The sequence below is a fragment of the Condylura cristata genome, unplaced genomic scaffold (assembly GCF_000260355.1).
Source record: "Condylura cristata isolate star-nosed mole 26May11 unplaced genomic scaffold, ConCri1.0 scaffold00012, whole genome shotgun sequence".
Classification (NCBI taxonomy): Eukaryota; Metazoa; Chordata; class Mammalia; order Eulipotyphla; family Talpidae; genus Condylura; species Condylura cristata.
The window spans coordinates 3875439-3899731 of NW_004567113.1; the positions used below are offsets into that span (position 1 = coordinate 3875439).

The window sequence follows — 24293 nt, forward strand, 5'->3', positions numbered from 1 at the left end:
ATATTGCCCCTATTTGTGTCTTCTTTGGATAAGAGTATATTTAGCTCTTCTGTACATTTTTTTGATTGGGCTGTTTTATTTTAATTGACTTACATGAGTTCTTTGTAAATCTTGGCTATCAGTTCCTTTTAGGATGCATAGTATGCAAATAGCTTCATACACTTGACAGAGTGTCTCTTCATTTTGAATTCTGCTTCTCTCACTATACATAGCTTTTTAGTTTGAGGTAGCCCCAACTGTTCATATTGTTTAGTTTTCCTTGCCATTGGAGACAAATCCATAAAGACATCTCTGAAGCATATGTTGTGGAATCTTTTCTATGTATTTTACAGTTTTAGGTCTTACATCTAAGTCTTTCATTTGATTTTTATGTATTGTGTAAGATGGTGACCTATTTTCATTCTTTTTGCATTTGTCTTTCCAGTTTTCCAAAGCTATTTATTGAAGAGGCTTTCCTTTACCCAATGAATATTCTTGGAACTTTATCTCATGTTAACTATTAATACAGCTGTTTTCTGGGCCTTAATATTACACTGGCAAGTATGTCTTTTTTGTTGCACTACCAAGCTGTTTTGCTTATAGCTTTGTAGCATAATTTGAAGGTGGATATGTGATACTGCCATGTTCCTCTTTATTGTCAAGAAGACTGATAAGGATCTTTTGTAGTTTCATGTACATTTGCTTAATATTTCTTCTATTTCTTTGAAGAATGTCATTGAAATTTTAATTAAGATTGCACTGAGCATGTATACTGTTTGTTAATTTTCCAATCCATGAGCAAGGAAACTCTTTCCACTTCTTTATGTGTTCTACTTCTTTTAATAACATTTTCACTATAAGGTACTTTTTACCTCTTTTGTTAAATACACTTCTAAGTGTTTACTTCTTTTTGGTGATATTGTAAATAGGATTTTTTTCCTTAATTTTTTATGGTTTTAGCTCATGGTTTCCAAATCAGAACACAGCTTATTTCTGTAAACTAGTAACCTGCTCCTTTTCTAATTAATTAATGACCCCTAATAGTTACCTATTCATTTTTTAATGGGATGTTTGGGTTTTCTATGGATAGTTTTATGTAACCTGAAAATAATGAGTTTCAGTTCTTTCCAAATATGAATTCCTTTTATATTCTTCTCTTGCTTAAATGCTCTAGAGAGTACTTCCAATACCATGCTGATTAATAACGGTGAAAGAACACACTTGCTTTGTTACATATCTCAGTGGATAAGCTTTTGGTTTTTCACCATTGAAAATGATGAACTGTGGGTTTATCATATATGATCTTTATTATTTTGAGGCATGCTCCACCTAGCACTACTTTCTTGAGGGTTTCTTTTGAAATCATAAATTGATGTTTTATCTAATGAAATGCTTTTTCAGCATCTACTGATAACAGTCATAAGGTTTTTTATGATCCTTTTACTTAACAGGTGAACTGTACTTTATTAATTTTTGTAATATGAACCACCTTTTTGTCTCTCAATCCAACTTGGTCATGAAGTATAATCCTTTTAATGCATTGTTGAATTTCATTCGCTAAGATTTTGTTGAGAATTTTTGCATCTCTTTTCATTAGGAAATAAAAAATCTGAAAAACCAGTTAAAACCACAGAAATTGAACCCTAAACAAAAATCCCCCCCAAATAAAAGGTTAGGCCTAGAGGATTTCTACCTATACCAAACCTTCAAAAACAATTACCTCCCTCTCAAACTCTTGTATAAAATTAAGGGAGAGGATATGCTCCCAAACACTTATCAGAAACCAGCATTATTCTAAAGCAGGAAAGGACATCTCTCTCTCACACACACACACACACACACACACACACACATTACAGGCCAATATCCCAATGAACATAAAAGCAAACAAAATCTTACAAACAAAAGTCAACAATACATGAAAAAAATCATACACTAGGTCCAACTGGAATCTACTCCATAGACATAAGGATGGTTCAATATTTGAAAATCAACCAACTTAATTCACTACATCAACAAGATAAAATTCAGAGAAATGCAGAGAAAACACTTGATAATATTCAACTTCCACTTATAAAAATTTAAAAATGGTGATAAACAAGATAAAACTCTAAATATGTCAAACCCACAGCTAACATGTTACACAGTTGTGGAATACTGAAAGTTTCCCTCTAAGGTTGAGTTATAAGACAAGGAGGTTCACTTTTAACACAATTTATTCAATATAATATTACAAGTCCTAGCTAGAACAATCAAGCCAGAAAAGGCTATTAAGAGGAATCAAATTGGGAAAGAAGTAAAACTATCACTATTCACAGATGACATAATATACAGAAAACCCCAAGCACTCCACTAAAAAACTACTAGAAACACAACAGTACCACAACAGACTGCAGGTTACACTATCAATCTAGAAAAATCAGCTGCATTCTTACATGCAAACAACTCTGAAGATAAAGAAATCAAGAAAACAACCCTTTTTAGTATCACATCAAAAGTATACGAAATACATAATAGTAAATTAAACAAAGCAACTGAAGGACCTGTATAATGAAAAATTTCAAGACGTTGTTAAAATAGAAGTGATTTAAAGACTTTAATAGAAAGAAGTTGAAAGATAGTTCCTGCTCATGGATTGGAAGAATTAAGACTGTTAAAATGCCATTTTTTTAAAAAGAAGATTTATTTATTTATGCATACAGAACCGGGATACAGGCCAGAGGTGCAGGAATGGTGAAAGGATTTACCAGAAACAGAGTGGGGAACAGAACAGGCAGATTGACGAAGTACACTGCTGAAGGGAGAGCAGGCGAGACAGGAGAGGTCTGCTCGGCCATGTGGATCACCTCCGGGCGGGGATTGAACTTGCACCAAAGTGGCCATGGCCAGCTTCACAGATACTGCTCTTTAACCGGCTATGATACCACGAGAGGGCCCTAAAATAGCCATCTTACCCAGAACAATATGCAGGCTCAATGCAATTCTCCTATCAAAGTTTTAATGGCATTCTTCCAAGAAACAGAAAAAGTATTTCTGAGAGTTTTAGGTAACCACATAAGACCCAGAATAGCCAAAGCATGCCTAACACCCACCCTTTCTCTGGCAAAAAGCAGGAAAAGAGAACGGTAGTGTCATATTCCTATACTTCAAGTCACACTACAAAGTTGTAGTAATCAAAAGTAGTATGATATTAGGATAAAACAGACACCCAGGACAATGGAATAGAATTGAGAATCCAGAAAAAAATTCCATATTTATATGGGCTGTTAATTTGTATCAAAATAGCCAACAATATACTTTGGAGAAAGGAAAATCTCTCAAGAAATAGTCTGTTAAAACTAGACAGTCACATGCAAACATATGTATCTCACATTGTACAGAAAAATGAATAACTGAAAATAGATTAAAGACTTGTTGCAACAAAAAACCACAATATACATAGAAGAAAAATAGATAAAATAGTCTTATAACACTGGCTTCAGGAAAGTCTTTGAGTCATGACTCCAACAACAAGGGAACTAAATACACTAAACAATATATATCAAACTAAGTAGCTTTTGCATAGCATAAGAAACTCATTAAAATCAAAAGACACCTTACTGAATGGGAGAAAATAAATGCACATCAAAATCTGATAAAGGGCTAATATCCAAGATGTACAAATAACTCAAGAAGACAAAAACTCTATAAATGGGTAGAAGAGGGAAACAGATACTTCTCCAAATAAGATACAAACAGATGACTTAAAATAGGCACATGAAATTATGCTTGCCATCATTTATCATCAGGGAAATGCAAATCAAAACCACAATGAATACCATCTAACAGCTGTGAGAATGGTCCAGAAAGAACAAGTGTTACAGAGGGTGTGGAGAAAAATGAACGCTCCTATACTGTTGGGAAGGATGTAGACTGGTCCAGCCCCTATGGAAAAATGGTATGGAGTTTTTCAAAATATTAAAAAGATCTACTATGTGATCTTTCAGTAATTCCATCCTTGGTATCTATTTGAAGGAACTTAAACACCAATTCAAAGGGATATACATTCATTAATGTGTTTGCTGAAGTAATATTTACAATAGCCATGTTATGGAAGTAAACCAAAAGACAGGTAGATTAAGAGGAACTATCTTAGGCTCCTCCCTGGTAACTATCTTAGGCTCCTCCCTGGTAAGCCACTTCCACATGAGTTTGATCTCGCCTGCCCCGGAGGAGATCCACATGGTGTGACAGACCTCTCCTGACCCGCGCTGCTCCCCTCAGCAGTGTACTTCGTAGATCTGCCTGTTCTGCTCTCCACTCTGTCCCTGGTGAATCCTCTCACCCTCTGCATCTCTGGCCTGTACCCCAGTTCTGTATGAATAAATAAATCTTAAAAAAAAAAAAACTATCTTAAAGCAAAACACACAATGGATTATCCAGGGACTATTAAAAAAATTAATTGTGTTTGCAATATGGACACTGAATCAAATAACCAGGAGAAAGACAAATATAGGATGATTTCATTTGGATCTAAACTATAATGACATAAGAAATAAATGAACAGAAAAATGTTAACCAAAACCAATCCTAAAATTATGAAAGCAGAGTTGAAGTTGTAGAGGTAAAGGGTTATAAGTGGTAAGCAAAGATGTCAGGGGCTCTAAGGGTCTATGATAAAAATAAGGTAGATAATTGTAGAGAGTTTATTATGGATCTGTGGGAACACAATATACCATTTTGCTGGTGTTATATGTAATTTAAAGTTTAAAAAAAATTGAAAAACTAAAAACACCATTTCGGGTAATGGATATCTATTCACATAGTGTTGATGAAAACAAACTGGCACATTTAAAAAAATAGCACAGAAATGCTAAATTTTAAAATGCACATACCCTTTTAATTTGATATTTAATTTGAAATTTAGGCTACATAAAAACAAGAATTTATGTATAACAATATTTACTATAGTACTATAAAATAAAATAATGGAAAAATAAATTCTAATAGAGGTAACTAATGCTTTGAGTATCCACAGAATATTATGCAATAATTTTTTCTAAAAAATGGACAAACCTGATTATAATCATGAACTATCTATAATAAATCATCAAATATTTATATGCAAATAAATACTATTATTCAACTCATAAAGCAATGTTTGAATGTATTCCTGGTGTGTACAAACATAGGAAAAGCTGAGAATAACATAAAACAAATTTAAGACTAGTTAATGAAATGTAAGTTTCCTTTTAATCTTTTAAATACTTTTAATTATTGTGACTACATGTTAATTTTTACAGGTTAATTTTACTTGTTTGGTATGTACAAGCTAGAAAAAAAACATTTACTAAAACAAAAACAAAAAAGGAGATGCTTAGAACATAGCACACTCCTGTTGCATTTATTTTGGTATTCATGTCTGGAATATGATGTAAATACTTATTAAATAAGAGAATGCTATTATCTGGTAGGACATTTCTCAACAGAGTATGCTTCTACTGATTCAAATTTGCTTATCTATAACTAAAACTAGATTATAATCAGAAAGGACACGTAAAAAGTGAGAAAATATACCTTCTAAGACTTCACTGTTATGAGATTTGATCTGTAAAAAACAAGTAAAATTACCAATGAATATTTGTCCCCCCTCCCCCCAATTTGGGGAGGGATGTGAGTGATGAGAGAGGGAAATCAACTTGAAAAATTTGGTTCCCAGATAGCTATATGCCCTCAGGATTAAGTCACTTAAACCTTCTTAAGCTTCAATCTCTAGAAAAAAACAGATACTTCATAAGGTTCCTGTAAGAATGCAAGAAAATGCTTGGTAAATTATAGAGCATATTAACATGGAAAAGATATTTGTATTGTACAGATAATATTGTAACACAATTGGAAACAAAATCAGGCATACCTGCATCACCAAACATCAGCAAGGCAGCAGCAATGGCTCCATCCATAGTACTGGTTGAGTCAATCAACTACCAATAAGAAAAAGACTTTTAAAAATAACACTTTAAGATTTATTTTAAAGTTAACAAAATACTGAGAATATCAAATATTCAAAATATACTTTTATTTGTAATAAAGTTTATTAAATGCTTTTTTGAAAACCTGGCTTATCTACAAAGTCCCCAAGTTTCCTAAGCATTATATTAAGGTCTATCTTAATGTTTTTTTTTTTTGTTTTAACTTTTTTGTTATTTCCACATCCTATTTATGCATCTAGTCACTAGAAGTGGGAGTAGAGGGGAAAGAAAGGGAGGCCAATAGTCATTTATGTTATTCCTTTTTCACTTCTGAAAACCTAAGCCACAATTCTGTTGTCCTTTTAAAAAAATCTAATACTAAAATGAGTGGGATCAAGGACTCGATTCTTACTATATTTCTGAACTGCTTGAATTTGTTCCAGAACATCAATAATTAAGAAACTTACATAATTAAGTTTCAAGGTACCATTGTACCAAATGTTCTGTAACATTTGGGTTTCAGAAGAAACTAAAATATAGTAAGATGAGTAACTTACTCTAAAAAGATTTTTATTATATATGCTATTTCATTAAATAGTTTCAAATTAGATGCTTTCTTCTTAAGTAGGTTTCTGACTGTTGGACATTTAGATATCCTTTAAGTTTGTTTCCAGTTTCAAAACTACCTAAGCAAATTCTTACCAAAGTCAGGACTAAAGTTATATTTTAAAACTTTTTGAATTTTTTGGGCCCTCCCTGGTGGCGCAACAGATTAAACACAGCAGTAGGAAGCTATCACAGCCACTGCAGCACAAATTCTATTTCCATCAGGGAGGTGACCCACATGGTGTGGCAGACTTCTGACCCACCCGCTCTCCCCTCAACAGTGTATTTTCAGGCGATCTGCCTGTTCTGCTTCCTACTCTCTCTGGTGAATTCTCTCACTCTGCCTGCACCTCTGGCCTGTGCCCCAGTTCTTGTTTGCATAAATAAATCTTTTTTTTTAAAGTTTTGGGGTCCTCCCGTTGGCGCAGTGCATTAGGGCGCAGTACCGCAATCTAGCCACAGCCACTTTAGTGCGAGGTTGATCTCCAGCACCGGAGGTGACCCACATGCTGCAGCAACCCTCTCCTGTCTCATCAGCTGCTCCCCTCAGCAGTGTAACTATACCTGTTCTGCTCCCTGCTCTGTCTCTCATGAATCCTCTCTGGCCTATACCCCAGAGTTCTGTATGTATAAATAAATAAGTAAATCTTTAGGGAAAAAAGTTTTGAATTTTTATTTGGGTGGATCTGAAAGACTTTATTATTTTATAAACATCACTTTTAAATCTCTTGAAGTGATGAGGATCAATTGTAATATAGATTACTTCAAGAAGACTGCTTTAGAGAGTGGTACTCTAAAACTATCAGTATTTCAAGATGCAAATTAATGAAACAAATACAAATAAGGCGTATCAATCCAAATTTCTCACTGTAATCATAAAATTAGAGGTAAATACTCCTCAAATGTGTTTACAAGGTAAAAATGCTCTTTTATATGAAAATCTGGCAATCACCAAAAACCTTATTGGTGGCACAGGAGTTAGCGTCAGCACTATCAAGCTATTGCCAGCTCCTACAGCGAAAGGCCTGAGTTCTATCCCTAGCTAGTGAGCTAATACACATGGAACAGCAGACCTCTCCTGTCTCACCTGCTGCTCCACTCAGCAGTGTATTTCAGTGGGTCCATCTATGGTGCTTCCTACTCTGTCCCTACTGAATCCCCTCATGCCCTGCACTTCTGCACCTCTGGTCTAGACCCCAGTTCTTATATGCATAAATAAATAAAACAAATCTTTAAAAAAAAACAAAACCTGGCAATTAAGCTGAAGTATTTTTAAAGTGAGGTTTGTTCCTTTACATTGAATTTTAACACCCATCATGTTTATTCTACTGGATACTTTTTTCCAACACTATTAAGTAACCCTTGTAGCTATGAGTGGCTACATTTTCCTGTCTTTACTAGGGCAAAGAAAAAAAAAAAAATCACATCAGAGGTAAATAACCCATTAGAGGAAAATGTAGTCCCAAGATAACACTAAGGTCTAGTTTAGCTAATAGTAAGAAGATATCAAAAGGATCTAGAGGAAAAAAAGGTTAAGTGCTAAGAATAGGAGAATAGGAACAATTCTACACTGAAGAGCTCAAAGTAGCTGGTCCAGGACCATCTTTAATTCAGACATGCTTTGTTCGGCCTATATGTTAGTTTTGTTTTTGTCTCTTATAGTTAGATACCATAAAAATAAATGAAGTACTTATGTAAGATAGTGAACCTCCTCATCTAGTGCTTATGAAATATCGAAAACAAATGAATCTATAAAGACAGAGATTAATGGTGCCTCAGGCTGAGGGACGGAAATGAGGAGTGATTGTTATCGGTTGTAATATTTATATTTGAAGAATTAAGATATTCTAAAATTAGATTAATTGTTCAGCACTAATTGTTCAGCTTTGTAAACATGCTAAAACCAACAAATAACGCACTTTAAATATGTGATTCTTTACAGCACAAAAATTATAGCATTTATGAACACTATTAATGATCAACAATAAATAAAAACCAAGATTTTTCATTTTATTAGAAAAAATCTGATAAAAATGGGTTATAACTGATATCACATGAGCGTATCCTGCTGGACTAAGGAATAACTACACTTTCTAAAATACTGCTTGTACTATAATGGTAAGTTTGTGTCCCTAACTCTCAAAGTTATCTGCCCATCTCACACAGATATGGTATCTTCTAGCCTCAGACTGGGGGAGAATTGGATTGCAGGTGGTGGTGAAACATACAAAGGTGAAGAAACCATGAACCTGCAATCAAATGATTCTACTGAGATCATTAACCAATAAGAGGCAGAACTATGGGTAAACTGTTTACTAAATTTATTCTCAACCACACACTAAACTGAATTTTTATTCTTATATCAAGTGATTACTAGAGGCATCCCTTGTGGCCTAGAGGATAAGTCTCAACACCATCACTACTACACTGAGTTTAATCCCTAGTCAGGGAGTTAACCTTCATAGGATGCAGTGGACCTCTCCTGCCTCACTGCTTCTCCCCTTAGCAGTGTATTTCAGTAAATTCATCTGTTCTGCTCCCCACTTTATCTCTGGTGAACCTGTTCACATCCACATCTGGCCTACACCCCAGTCCTTCTATAAAAAATAAAGGTAAAAAACAAAAAGTAAAGAAAAAGATACCTATTACATCCCAAGTATAGCCACTTATTTTACATCCACTGTTCTATAACTATTTCGCAACAAGGGTGCTATTAAAAGGAAAAAAAATTTTTAGTAGAAAATTTTTGTTATGCAGGATTGTCCTTAGTCTGTATGGGAGTTTAGCATCCTTGGCACCATAGCAATAAAGCCCCTTGTTATTATGAAAAAAATAAGGCTACTGATAATTAGAAGATGGAGAAAGGAGAAGTTGCTCATTTTAGAACCATGTTCAAGCACAAAAGTCACAAACTATATGAACTGCTCTTGGGATTTTAAATTATTATATTCAACAAGTAAGCTTCTATTATTTCCTATACTATTACAAGAAAGTTATTAATTATTAATCATATCTTGGAAAACTTATTAGCCACTAAATAAAGCACTGGGTACATAAAAGATTTTTATCATCATTACAGTTACAATAGACAATTACTATAAAAAGGTATATAACCTTAAGTAAATCACTGTCACTTCTTTGTGGAAAAAGTTCTTTCAAGGTCTGAAGTTTAGCATCTTTAAGGTCTTCCAATTCTGAAAGGTCCTCCAATTCTGAAATATCATTATTTCTACCTGCCATGGCAGGAAGGCCTTGGGACTCTTCATCTTCTGATGGTTCAGAACTAAAAATATTGTTAGAGGAAAAAAACAGCATTTTAATATATTGCTAATGCTATAATCAGTCTAGCCAGACTTGTGTATATGTAATCCAACATATCTACTCTTCTTTTCAATCTATACCGTTACAAACCAATAACCAATACAACTTTTCCTTCTAGTATGGTGATGTATGTAAATTTGTATTCCAATAGCAGAATATTTTGAGAGTATCTCAAATTATCTGTGCTGAGATGGAAAAGAAAAACAAAATTCATGGCTTATATTTTAAGACAGATGCATATTTACTGTAGCTCACATTCTCTTTGCTACTCTTTTATCACCTACACTCTGCAAATAGATGAGCACTGTCGTGTTGTTCCTGAAAAATTACAAAGCATATGCTAATACAAAGATCAAAGAATTTTCATGACCTTCCAAGGTAACCAGAACTGGAATAGTCCTATTCAATAACAGAATCTTTTAAGAACAAAAAATGTCTTAAGCAGACAAGAGGCATTTATTCCATATGAAGTTTTGTTCTACAACAATTAAGTCTCATTCCATTTCTGTTAATGTTTATATAAAAAAAGATATTTAGGGGCCCACCCTGGTGGCCCAGCAGGTTAAAGCACGGCACTAAGAAGATAAAGCTCCTTCAGCATGAGTTCAACCGCTGCCCCAGAGATGATCCACATGGCGAGGCAGACTTCTCCTGTCCCGCCCACTGCTCTCCTCAGCAGTGTACTTCGTTGATTTGCCTGTTCTGCTCTCCCACTCTGTCTCTGGTGAATCCTCTCACTGCCTCTGAACCTCTGGCCTGTACTCCAACTCTGTATGCATAAATAAATAAATCTAAAAAAAGAAAAGGTATTTTGGACCAAATTTTTCTCATCTATCTCCTAAACAAACAAAAAAAAAATTTCATTTTTAAATTTTGTTTTCCTACTATGGTAGGCATTCTGGCGGTCAGAATGCAGAAATGTAACAAATAGCTGTGAGTCATAAAAAGAGAACACAAGGTAGGAATACAATTAATACTCCTAGTGCAGAGTGGCTCTGCTTTGAACAGTGCTCTAAGATACTATATTTTGGTAACTTATCTATACCTAATTATGACAGTTCAGTTTTACTTGTTATGACACTAGACATGCACATGAATACCCTACATATACCCTATAAAGACAGATTCCCCAAATGCAGAAGTATGTATTTTATCAAACTTCTAGGTTGACTTCTTGAACCTCGCTCTGCGAAACTGCTCTAAGAAACTAGACAAAATCTATCTCTTCTTTTGACACTATGCCTGCCCTTCAATATCTGAAGCTGACCACAGTATTTTTCTTTTCTCATTACACTCAGATCTCTCCTTCTTGATACACTCAAATCTGAATTCTTATTCTGTCTCACTGAGTTCAATGCTTCCTACCTAATTTTGTCTCATAATTCATGGTGAAAGTGAAACATTGAGGCTGGAATCCCTTACAATTCCTGCCTTGGAAAATAACTTTCAAAGTTACTTACTGTAATAATAATAGAGACCACTCACTAGGAAAAACCTCTGTACCTCTTGACGTAGTAAGTATCCTTGCTGGTCATAAATCTAATCATGGCTTGGATTTTATGTCCAATTTAAAGGAAAGAGAAGTGTTAAGTTAAAATCCTTGAGATAAAGAAATGGACTGTTTAATATCCAAAGAGATTTAAGAATCTTAACATCCAAATTTCTTATTTAGAGCCTTGTTTCAAATACCAGCCAGGATGTGAGGGCGATCTGGCTGTGACATCTGTCACCCCATTGATCGCCAGGGTTGATTCGGCTGATCTGGCTGGCTAGGCGGGTGTCCCCTCCCTCACCGCTCCATGTGCGTCCCTCCCGAAGCCGCTCACTGGGTTGAAGAGGATCACCTTCCCCGAATAGAGACTGGCCAGTCAGGGTATACGAGTAGCTGCACTCCCCTGCTAGAACCTCCAAAGAAGCGCTCAAATACCAGCTATAAAGTCTGAATATAACTGAGAAACTAGGTAACAATTACAGAATTATTCAATAGTAACTATTTTGAAAGAAAGGAGAATATATAAACAAGTATTACAGGGAAATGTCTGTAACTTACTTTAGTATTTTCCATTACCTCCCTATCTCATTCAGAATAAAAGCCAAATAGCTTATGGACTTGATTAGGCCCTCTTCTACTCCATTCTTAAACTTGTGACCTCAAATCTCCCACTCTTACCATCTGCCTCCTACTTTCTTGAAAAACACTAGATATAGTATCACCTCATGGTCATTCAATATCTAAAAAACTCTTTTAGCGTCGGTATAGTTCACTTTCTTACTCCCTCCAGATCATTTCTCAATTACCATCTTCTTAATGAAGCTTTTCCCAACTATGCTATTTAGAAATCATACTCCTACCCCAAAACTCTGTATTTCCCCTCCTATAATATTTAAATTACACACTGAATGTTTTGTTTCTTGTCTTTCTACCTATAGAATATAAACTCCATGCTAGCTCACATAATGTACCCAAGAAATACATCTAAACAATGACTCTTGAAGCCAAATTATTAAGTATTAGTTAAAATAATATCCCTATGTAGAGAGGGCCAAAAATAATTAACTACTCTCACACATCTTTTTACTGAAAATCACTGTTTTCCAGATGTACACAAATAGTACATTTTTATATCTGTAAAGTTAGCAAAAAATCACCAGGATATAGGTAAAAAATGGGAAGGAAAAAGAAAAGTAACTTTTTTTTAAGTAATATATTCTCAAGAAATGTCTTACACACATATATATATAATGAATCTATTAGGTAACTTACACTATAATCACTGTGTCTTTGTTGAAATTTTTCTCTTGAACTGTATTAGAGCAATTTGGGGAGACAATATCTTCACTATCAGATGACAAATCAATATACTGTATTCCCCTTTGATTCTTGAAATATGATATGCCTGGTTTTCTTTCATTTTCTGGAACTTCTGGAACACTAGAATCTTCTGCAAAGGAAAAAATGATTGTGAGTGCCTTGAAAATAAAATTGTTTCTTGATAATTACATTCACGTACTAAAAATTTTAACTCATGTTTCCATTCTAGAGTTAAAATTTCCTACCACTTTACTGAAGTAATATTAAATTACCTTCTTTCTATTTCACAAAAGATTTTTAACAATATCAAAGTGGAAATTCAAATAGAGCCTTGTTTTATATTCAAATACCTTTTTTCTATATTTTTATTTCCTGAAGGTACCCAGATCTTACCTAAAAGAACATGGAAACTATAACCCAAAAGACCTGAATTTCTATCTGGTCTTTTAGCAAAGTCATTTATTTCAGTGTCCTCACTTGTAAAATAGAAATGCTAATCATCATGGGACTAATGTACATATAAAATCAGATAATTTATACTCATAATTTAGTTACATGACTAGCATGTAATCAATAGCCAATAAGCATTAGCTCTTATGTAAATGCTGGTGCTATGAACTAATTATGTATCCTCGAAAATTGGTATGATGAATGAAGTACCCAGAACTCTAGTGCCCCAGAACTGAATGTATCTGGAGAGGGGGAATTCAAAAGGTAATTAAGTTAATGAGGTGGCTAGGATAGGGTCCTAATCCATTATGATTGATGTCTCTAAGGGAGACAACCAACAATATGCCAGTGTGTGGAGAGGTCACATAAAGGACAGAGCAAGAAGATGATCATCTGTAAGTCAAGGAGAAAGTCCTGAAAAGCTGCCAAATGTCTCAATGCCTTGGTCTTCGAGGTCTAGGTCAAAGTGTAAGAAAATATTCAGTCCATGTATAGCACTTTGCTATAGCAGCCCTTGCAAACTAATGAAGTTAAGCAGCATTTGTCTCTCCAGAACATGTGAATAAATTATTCTACCAAGGTCTCATCCTCCCAAAGGTTGAGTTCCAAAACTATCCTCTCCCTTTTTCCAGTAAAAACACCATTCTCCCATATATACACATGTGCACATACATATTTTTAAGGAAGAAGATTTAAGGAATTCAAATTAAATGTATTCAGTGCCTCAGTTCAGTGGACTATATTAGTCAAGTACTAATGAAGAGATGAATTTTTATTTCAAAGGTATTTAAAAAACAAGTTACTATAAACTACTATCAAGTCCTCAAGTAAAACACAATCTTAATCCTTATAATCCCAAGAGCATAGATATTATAACCGACTTTGCTTTTACAAAATATTGATGATGTATCAAAAGCATACACAATACCAAGAATTTAGATCTTTACTGTCTCAAAGACTTGACCTAAAGCTAATGCACATCAGTCAGTTTAATAAGACAGATACAACTCTGAACCAGACCATTGCAATAAAGCAAATATCACAATAAAGCAGTCACATCAATTTTTTGGTTTCCCCAAAATACAGTGTAGTCACTATAAATGCTCTTAAAGTAAGACCATCACTTTAAAAAAAAAAAAAGTAGTAAAGGGGAGACTGGCATAGCATCCATTGTTTGAGACTCAGGAGTAATATGAGACCATGGCTGTAGTGGGCATTTTGGTTCCAGAGCTCTAGGAGGAGGGTACAGACCTTTGTGCCACATATCCCACTTGATTTCTACTTGTATGAAATGGCCTTCCCCTGATGGGTCAAGCCAGTGTCTAATCAAAGTTTCTTCAGCAAGGCGGTACTGAAGAAGAATCAGGACCTTGCTTCTAATTCTACTTAATAGGCTTTTACCCTTTTTTTTGGGGGGGGGGTGAAGATTCTCATTATAGCAGTGCCATCCAATCTCTGAAAGCTAAACCCAGACTTTCTTCAGGATACTAAGGTGTTGCAGAGTACCTTAGCAGTAATCCAACGTGACTGCTGGTTGTACTTACTAGACTGTTGAAAGATCTGAGAATTTGTTATCCTGGCTTTGAGTCTGGTTTCTTATTAGGTCACTATGTTGTAATGAATAATCTCACCAGAGCATCTGCTCCTCAACATAGCGTACAGGTATTGTTCACAGGGTCTAGATGCAGCATTGTTCCTACTACAACCACTGACCCCTATGAAAGTGGGAATTGCAGAATATACAATTATGACACTGGAACAACAGTATATGATATGCTATACAGCTCAGACTCTGATATGAATCCTCTCGTGTGGTTTTAAGAATCCTTGGCCAGGAGGGTGATGCCAGTTATCTTGCTTCTGAAATATCTACTGGGGTAGGATGATAGTGACACCTTCAAAAAAGGCTTATGGCGAAGAAAAAAAAAAAAAAGGCTTATGGCTTTTCTGTTGCCAAAGAAGGAATGTCAGTAAGAAGAGGAGAACACAGAAGAATCAACTCAAGGAGAGGGAGGGAAAGCATGGAGTGACTTCTTCATGCCCTTTCTTAACCAAGGGGAAGTGGTTAGGTTTGGAATTGGTTACCTTAGGACTAAAACCTAAAGTGCTACTCAGTCTTATGTGGTGGCATTTCTGAAGGATAAGGAGACAGAACAGAAGTCAACTTTAGACGAACGTGTCATACCACAGAGTTCTGATATTAGCTTATTTGCAAGAAGTCACCATTAATGACATATGCCATCAACCTGTGCTGAAGGAAGATATCAATTTCTCCAAACACTGTAGAATTCCCATTTTTGGAAACTTCTCTAGAACATTAGTTTTGTTGTTAAAATGTGAATTGTTAATGTCTAGGCAGTTTTTCTAAGAAAAATTAATGAAGTACTTCCTACTAAAGCAAAATAATAATAATAATAATAAGAAGAAGAAGAAGAAGAAGAAGAAGAAGAAGAAGAAGAAGGAGAAGAAGAAGAAGAAGAAGAAAAAGAAGAAGAATAAAAGATATATGCACCTTAATTAAATGTGACACAGGCAAAGTGAGCATGTAATTTTTGAAAAATAGTGCTAATATACTTGCTGATGCAGTGTTGCCACAAACCTTAAATTTGTAAAACAAAAGCCCACACTATCTACAAAGAGTAATGAAATATGCACAACAAAATGAGATATACCTAGTGTTCACTTTTATTTTGAAATAGGTGTAGTAAAATGTTTTGATGTGTTTGTTTTTCTTCAAAAAATTCAATATTCAAAATGATGCTATTTCAAAACCAGCCTTTAAAATATCTAAGTCCTTGAAGGTGTAAATTATACTACTTGAGTATTTAAAACTAGTTTCATGAACTTGGTTATAACCCACCCTTTGTCCTATTTACTCGATTTTACTTAGGTAATATAAAACATACAATGAACAGACAAAACAAACTTAAAATCAACATTTAATAAACTTAGGTAACAAAACAGACAACTATAAAAACAGAACAGACCAAACGGAGAATCAAACCATCAATGGCATCAAATAATGCACAAAATATCTACATGGAAGTGAAAGAGAAATATTAAGGGGAAAAATATGAAGCAAAACCTCAAAACCTATCTGAATCCATTAGAAAGGACAGCTTAAGAATAATGGTTATAGGGCCCTCCCTGGTGGCACAGTGGGTTAAAGCACAGCACTAAGAAGCTAAGGCCACTTCCGCATGAGTTTGATTCTCGCCTACCCGGGAAGTGACCACATGGCATGGCAGACCTCTCCTGACCGCCCCCTGCTTCCCTCAGCAGTGTACTTCGTCGATCTGCCTGTTCTGCTCCCCACTCTGTCTCTGGTGAAGCCTCTCACCGCCCCTGAGCCTCTGGCCTGTACCCCAGTTCTGTATGAATAAATAAATAAATCTTTAAAAAAAAATTATTACGAGGTAAATTTTGTTATGTATATTTAGCTACAATTAAAATAAACATAAATGTATTAGGAGAAAATGTAGAGGACTTTATTTATAAAGTGAGAGTAGGGGATGCTTGCCTGTCTGATTAGGGTCTAAAAAAAAATGTACATTTCTCTATAGCAAATAAGGAACTCAAAAGAATAAAACTAAAAACTTACAAATCAATATTCAGAAAACACACATGACACAGAAATTCCACATAGCTAACATTCTTATGAGAACATATTAATCTAAAAAAATAAAGAATAAAAATACAGCAACAATTGTCCATCAGACCATTAAAGATTTAAAGTCTGTAGTATTTTGATTTTATATGAAAAAGCAGATAAATGAAAGCCAAGCTGTAGAAAGTGAAACTTCTGTGTGAGGTAGTTTCATAATTATCAGAATATTACTTATATTATATTTCCCTATACCCAAACTTTTCCCAAATTCAAAAACATGTCTGTAAAAAGATGTTACAGTGTTGTTACAGTAGGAAAAAAATGAGACACTGTTGTCATCTAAAAAACTGTAGTATACAGTAGTCTTGTCAGTGTGGGATAGTTCCAAACCCGAGTGTACAGAGCACCTCATATAACTGATCCGTGATAAATCACCCAGGGAAAACTGGTTTCAGGACCCCTATGGATGACAAAACCCAGGATATCTCAAAAGTCCTTAGGTTCAGCCCTGAGCATACTTATGTTTTGCCCTCATCCATGGCTTCAACCAACCAGCATTTTATAAATACAATGAATCCATGAATGCTGAACAATGGATATGCAATGTCAAATGTATTTATTGGAAAAAATGCCTGTAACAAGTAGATTCCCCAGCAATCAAACCTATGTTGTTCAACAGTCAACTGTATATACTAATATATGCGAAGTTAAACGGCCTAGCTGTTACCTCATTCTATCTCTGTGATAACTCTCTTCTCATCCTTTCCTTATATATTCTTATATATGCGAGTTTAATTTATAAACTAAAACATTGCTGAGATTATCAATAACTCATAATAAAACAGAGTAACAAGAGTTATGTGAATGTTTGTTTCAAAGTATCTTACTGTATGTAAGTATTTCAGACCACAAAACTACAGAAAGTGAAGCTATATAGGAGGGATGACCGCTGTGTTTTATACATCTGACATGGAAAGTATTAAAACTATTTTTTAGTAACAATTTGTTTTATAGTACTTAGTTTAAAAGTGAACATAAAAAGGCAGGAAAAAAACGGATTACAGATCATTCTTAAGAATGTTTAATACAGAACAATATATCATTAAACTTCCTATATTTGGGCCCTCCCTGGTGGCAGCAGGTTAAAGCACAGCACTAAGAAGCTAAAGCCACTTCAGCATGAGTTCAATCCTGGCCTGCCCCAGAGGTGACCCACATGGTGCAGCAGACCTCTTCTGATCCACCAGCTGCTCCCCTCAGCAGTGTACTTGTCAGTCGGGCTGTTCTGTGCCCCACTCTGTGTCTGGTGAATCCTCTCACCACCCCTGCACCTCTGGCCTGTATCCCAGTTCTGTATGCATAAATAATCTTAAAAAAAAAAGTCATAATTTGACTTTGAAGAAAATAGCTAAAAAGGTTAAGGGGGCCCTCCCTGGAGGCGTAGCAGGTTAAAGTGCAGCACTGCAAGTGAGCAGCAGCTGCTTCAGTGCGAGTTCAATCCCTGGCCCCAGAGGTGATCCTCATGGTACAGCAGACCTCTCCTGTTTCACCTCACTGCTCCCTGCTGTACTTTCTCAGTCTGCCTGCTCTGCTCCCTGCTCTGGTGAATCCTCTTACCAACCCTGCACCTCTGGCCTGTACCCCAGGTCTGTATGCATATAAATCTTAAAAAAAAAAAAAAGTAAAGGAAAACAGATAAAAGATTTATATTTAAAATATATTTAAAATTTTTACTTACATTGCATGTCTATTACCATTCAGCACTAAAAAGTACTGCTTTTCAACGAACACACGAATAGACATTAAGAACCACAATGCCTATCCAAAAGTACAATAATGATTCATTTTGTCCACATACACTTAAAAAGAGCTGAGTAATATCAAACAGTTACAGAATCATGCAGGTAAAATGATAATTCAGCTTCATCATTCAAAAAAACATATCCATTTATACTGGTAGGAATTTGAGAAAAAATTAAGAATACAGAGACATATGGTATAATTAAAAAATTTTTCTCTCATTTATTAACAACTGTTAAGTCACCATAATTATATTAAAATCAAACTTTGAAGGAGTGAATCTATTTCTCCAAGAAAGGAAATTCATCGAGCATATAAATATTTTCTTTCATTTCAAGCTCAAAATAATTTATCAGTTCATCTGCTTTCATCTCCTTTACTCATCACCCTCACCAAAATAAAGTGTCTCTATTCTTTTACAATGTTACACCGTCTAGCTATAATCTTTTTGTATTCCCTTGATGCCTCTCTTTGGATACCTCTCCTTGTTCAACCTCTCCACTAATTTCTTCCCTTTGGCCAACAAATATGGTGAATTTTTAACAATCTTGAAACATCTTTTCTTCATATTGCTCCTGTATGCTGTATGTTTGAAGCTATGCTTCTCACTTTAGCTTCTTGAAAGAGCTGACTTTACTTCCTTAGGTTTCTACTGAAATTGTCTGATTAGTTCTCATCCAGTTTAAGTTCTCTTAAGTGTCTGATACTGTTCACTATATACCAAACTGGCAACTCTCTTCTTTCGTTCTTTTCTAGGGCACCATCATTTTTTGTAACTTTTCTAATCATCCTTTGTATCTGTCAATAGTGTCCCTTCCTTTGTCCATCACTAACTGTTTTCTACTACTTACCTTGCTTAGGACATCTTTTGCTAACTACAAATACTATGACCATGCTGAGTTCAATCATTACTAGACATTGCTACAGGAATGAGATATAACTCAAAGTCTTCACATTTTAGAATCTCCTACCTAAGCCTATCAATCACTCAGCTTTAAAATACCTTTAAATCTTCCACTTTTAACCAATCTCAAAATACCATCAAATACGTATCTTAGAAAATATACCAAAGCTGCCACCTCTGTCTTCCCTACTATCACTTCTCCACCTTTTGCCTTCAGTTAATACAGTAGTCTCATTATTGGTCTTCCAATACTGAAATGCTATATGTTGAATACTAAGTAATATTTGATTCTCCTTGATCTGCAACCCAACAATTTACATTTCTATCTTTTCAGTTTCATCTTTTCTTCACTTCCTCTTCATAAGTAATCATGCCCTTCCCATACACCTGTCACTCTTTTCAAGGCAGCATTTATGTTTATCCCTCGTTCACCATATAGGCAATGATTATTTGCTTAGGGGACACTCAAAATCAACTCTGTGACTTTTCCTGATCCTTCCCAGAAAGAATGGGTAATGTAATGATTTGAGTTGGATAATCCTGGGCATTATCACACTAAAATTATCTGGAGCTGGGTGGGTGGTATCCATACATTGTGCACCCCTCACATTCAAACGCTACATTAAGAAAGCCTTCCTGTATGAAAAATAGTTTGGTCAAGTGTACGTAGTTTAAAAATACCTGAATGCCATGGGACTATTCAAAGATCACACAGTAGGGGGAATATATAAAAAATATGTACACAGTACTAATAGCATCCACTTATAACCAGTAAAGACATCCAATATCCCTTCCTTCAATAATAGATTTAGTGAGGGCCTACTCCACACTATTCTGAGAAACATGGATTAAGAGGTGAGTAAGACAGACAAGGTCTCTGTTCTTGGGAATTTTATGCTCTGATATAGGAAGCATAAATAAACTTATGTTAGGTAATCATAAATGATATATAGGAAAAAACAGCACAGTAAAGCTACACTACATAGGAAAAAGCAGTACAGCAAAGGTGGAGGAGGAAGTGTTACTTCAGAGAGAGTGATCAGCAGAAGACCTTCTAAAAATAGCAATGCTTCACAAAACCCTAATGAAATAGGGCAGAGTTATATGCAAATGTTAGCAGAGTCCCGGAGGCGAAGGAAGACCAATTGGGAAGGAAAAGGAATGATGGGGATGTGCTTGGCATGTTCATATTTGACTGTAGCACAGTAACTGTAGGATATTAAGTTTTATCGCACATTATGCAAAAACAACAACCAAAAATAGCTGAAAAGGATTATACAAGTAACTACACACAATTCTATCCTATAAACTGACTACACACTAACACTCGATTACAAATAAAAGAATTATCCCACAATGGGAGATTCAGGAGTAACCCTATGATGATAAAGGTAGTATGGTCAAATTCAAATCCCACTGATGATTCCCCAATCTCCATCCATATCCAATCCTGATCTTGAGTCCAATATTGGTATCCTGTCTTTACCAGAGGCCCAAGGCCTGAGACTCAAGTCAGCACCTATCTCCCCTCTACTTAGTTGAGGGTTCCACCTTTAATTGTTATTTAAGCTTTTAAAGGCTCGGTTACCAAGGTATTTCATACCCTTTCTGAATTATGAAACTGCCTTTTTTAAAATTTCCTGAACAAAATTTCTAAAATTGATCTTAACTCATTCTTAACATGGATCTAATTGTAAAACCTTGCCCTTTCCTACTTTAATATTTTTCACATCCCTTTCTTGTCCACTTCTTCTGCCATCAAGTTTAGATTGTAAGAGGTTCCTAAACAATTTCTCTATAGTACTCATGACTGCAAGACGTCATCACTGTACATTTTCTTCCATCATTTTACCCTTCTATTTGAAAAGTCTTTAGTGGATCCCTAGTACCTATAATATAAAATCTACATTTAGCTTCAGTTTTCAAGGTTCTCAAAAATCATTTATAATAATCTTTTCTCAGAGCAAAACTCTCTTCCCAGTAGGAATTCTCACCATTCCAAGAACAAACTTGACTTTCACAATTTGCACTGTCAACAAGACCATGTACTCCTCTAGAGGTCATAAACTCAAAGAGAATTTATACTGGAAAAAAATCCCAATGAAGAATAAATAAATGTCCTCACATAGAAAAACGCTGAAACAGTAGATTAGAAAAGAATTTTAAAAGTCATTAGTAATATTGATAAGAAACAAACATTTTATTGAATGGCTGTTTAACATTCAAAGGTAAAAACTTGTGGATGGACCTCAAATTTTAAGTGACTTGTCCAATGTCCCATTAAACTAAAATGAAGAAAGAGAAGCTTCTAAGGACTCAAAACCCTATACTTAACCCCTTGTCTTGCCTGTCTTTTCTAATTACGTAAGAAAAAATTACTGTATTTATTGTTAAAATACTAAAGTATCTGGATAGTTCAACATTAGACATGGCATATTATGTAAATAAAATATCATTCCTGTGCTTAAAAGTTTTTCAGTGGCTCCCCAGAGAATTCAGACAAGTTCAAAATTCTTTAGACAGTCTTTCAAAATCTGACTCACAATTATCATTTATTCCAAAGTACCAAATTACTCAACCATGTTTCAATTACACCATATTCTCTACCATCATGGTACAGCTAAGGAAAAGTAGCAGTAATAATAGGGATACCAAGAATGAAGACATACGTTTTACCTATTTCATGAGGGTCACATTAATTTAACAACTGCTTGTGAAATACTGAGTTTTACAATTTTTTAAAAAAGACTATTAAACACTGAAATTCCTAACTTCCTTTTTACGTTTCATAAGAAACTGTATAATAGAAGTGACTAAGAGTTTATGCTAAGGAACTGGATTGATTGGATTTAAGTTCTGGTTTCACCAACTTCCTAAAATTAACCTTCCTGGGTCTCACTTTTACAAAACTAGATAATATCTGGTAAGAATGCTGCATAAATGAAATGAGAACACTTGAAGCACTCAGAATTATGCCTAAAATATAGAAAATATTCTAACTGCTAACTGATGGAAAAACATATATTAAGACAAATTATTTTGGTTTCTTTGTGACAATCTGTTGACTAGGTTAAACATGGTTCACTCACCATAAAGAATATCGGGTAAAAGTCTGGCTCTAGTAGATAGTCAATATTTTGGAGGACTACTAGAATAAATGTAAACTTCTGACTAAAGAACACTCAATCTATCAGCACACTGAATCACCTCCTTCCTCTTTCAGTAGCAATCATCCTGACCTAAGGGTGACCTAAATTCAGACTTCAGTTTCCATCACTGGGCCACACTCCAAGAATGCATATATAAAAGTGAAGCACTATGGATGACAAGTCAGTCGGCTAAAGTTACAAGGTGCCTATGGCAGTCCTAAAACTGTATAAAAGGGCACTGAAGGCAATGCATCAGTACATGAGACATCAAAAATAAAAAGTAGACTCTCTTATGCTTTTTACCTTTTCAAAAATATCTCCTGATGCTACATCGATTTGTAACATTGTAACTCACCTGTTTTTTCAGTTATATCAGAATCAGGGGTGCCTGCCCTGCTAACTTCACCTTCAGCATTCTCTTCTTCAGCACTAAGGGAAATTGGTGAAGAAGGGCCAGGCTGGGAGGGAAGAGGGGTTGCTTCAGGTGCTTCCTCAATTTTATTCCTTTTCTCAAAGCGAAAACGGTCCAAGTTGAAAAGATTCATACTGGTAGAAACCACCACCCCGTGGGATTGGGACCTTTAAATGAACTATCTAAGGGGAGAAAATAAAAAGAAAGAAAAAGGCCATAAAAGCAATGTAAAATACAAAGCCATAGCAGCTTAATCCCAATTCAATTAAAAGCCGCAAGCAAGCCAGTGGCTGAGGATTACCATTAATGGCTGCGCCTCATTGTTAGGCCACAACAAGCACAGGGTGGACAGGGGTACCTTTTTAAAATTTTCCATTGATCTTTTTACGCCCTCCCCCCCAACACATATACACACACCCCGCTCCTCGTTCCTAGAACCACAAAGCTGACCCCTCGTGCAACCTCCTCTTACCCCAGCACGCGCAGACACGTTCCCTAAACTAACCCCTCTGCGGGCCGCGCGCCCGCCCACAATAAGAGGTTCCCTGCACTAGGGTGCTCCGGGCCCCGAGAAAGGACGTGCCAGGGCCCGCGCCTCGACAATGCAGGGACACAAAGAGGCCAAAGAAGGGGAGCGGCAGAGGCCGTGCTGGCGGGCACCCGCCCGGAAGTTGACGCGGCGCGATCTCAGCTGAAAGGAAGCTGATAGGATCAAGACAGCCCAGAGAAGCTTCAGAGGTGGGGAGTGTGCGGCGCCATCACTTCTAATGCTCAGTCGCTCGTTTTCTTTCTTTCTTTCTTTCCTCAGTACTTACGGTTTTGCAAGCACGCCGCGATGCAACAAAGATTGTAAAGAAAAAATAATGCCTGGCTTGGGCGACGGTAGCCGGGTCGGGACCATCCAAATCAGCACTGAAAAACCAAGCGAGCGCGTAATGATGACGCAACACGCCGCTTAAGTCTTTTTTTCTTCCCAGCTATGCGCAAGCGGAAAATGTCTCGGAGTGGCGGTTGTCATGGTAACTTGTACCCGCCCCTTGCCTGGGAAGCGCGCTTGTGGCCTGTATCTTCAGGTTAGGTGTTAAATGGGACAAGGATAAATAGCACAGTGACGACAAACAGCATTCCGTAATATAACATTTGATACCTTGTAACTTGTAGTATTTGTATAATATAACCATATTAGAATGTTTTACTTGTATAGGCTCAACCCTTTTGAGAAGTCTGTTTTTACAAAATAAATGGAATGCTGCATATGTTAATGATTAATTAGTAGCAAGAAAAATCCAGGTATGTTGAGCTTCA

The 24293-nt window shown here is 35.7% G+C and overlaps 1 protein-coding gene across 1 annotated transcript in view; it reads right to left on the bottom strand.

Annotated features, from left to right (window-relative positions):
- SMARCAD1 (SWI/SNF-related, matrix-associated actin-dependent regulator of chromatin, subfamily a, containing DEAD/H box 1) overlaps window positions 1-23886 on the bottom strand; it is an 84539-nt gene extending 60653 nt beyond the window's left edge. The window contains exons 1-5 of the mRNA XM_012724264.1: window positions 23804-23886; window positions 22932-23170; window positions 12619-12796; window positions 9648-9816; window positions 5873-5939 (exon numbers count right to left, since the gene is read on the bottom strand). Coding sequence (XP_012579718.1) covers window positions 5873-5939; window positions 9648-9816; window positions 12619-12796; window positions 22932-23121 — 604 coding nt within the window. The 5' untranslated portion in view covers window positions 23122-23170; window positions 23804-23886. The remainder of the gene's footprint in view (window positions 1-5872; window positions 5940-9647; window positions 9817-12618; window positions 12797-22931; window positions 23171-23803) is intronic.
- Between the last annotated feature and the right edge of the window lie 407 nt (window positions 23887-24293).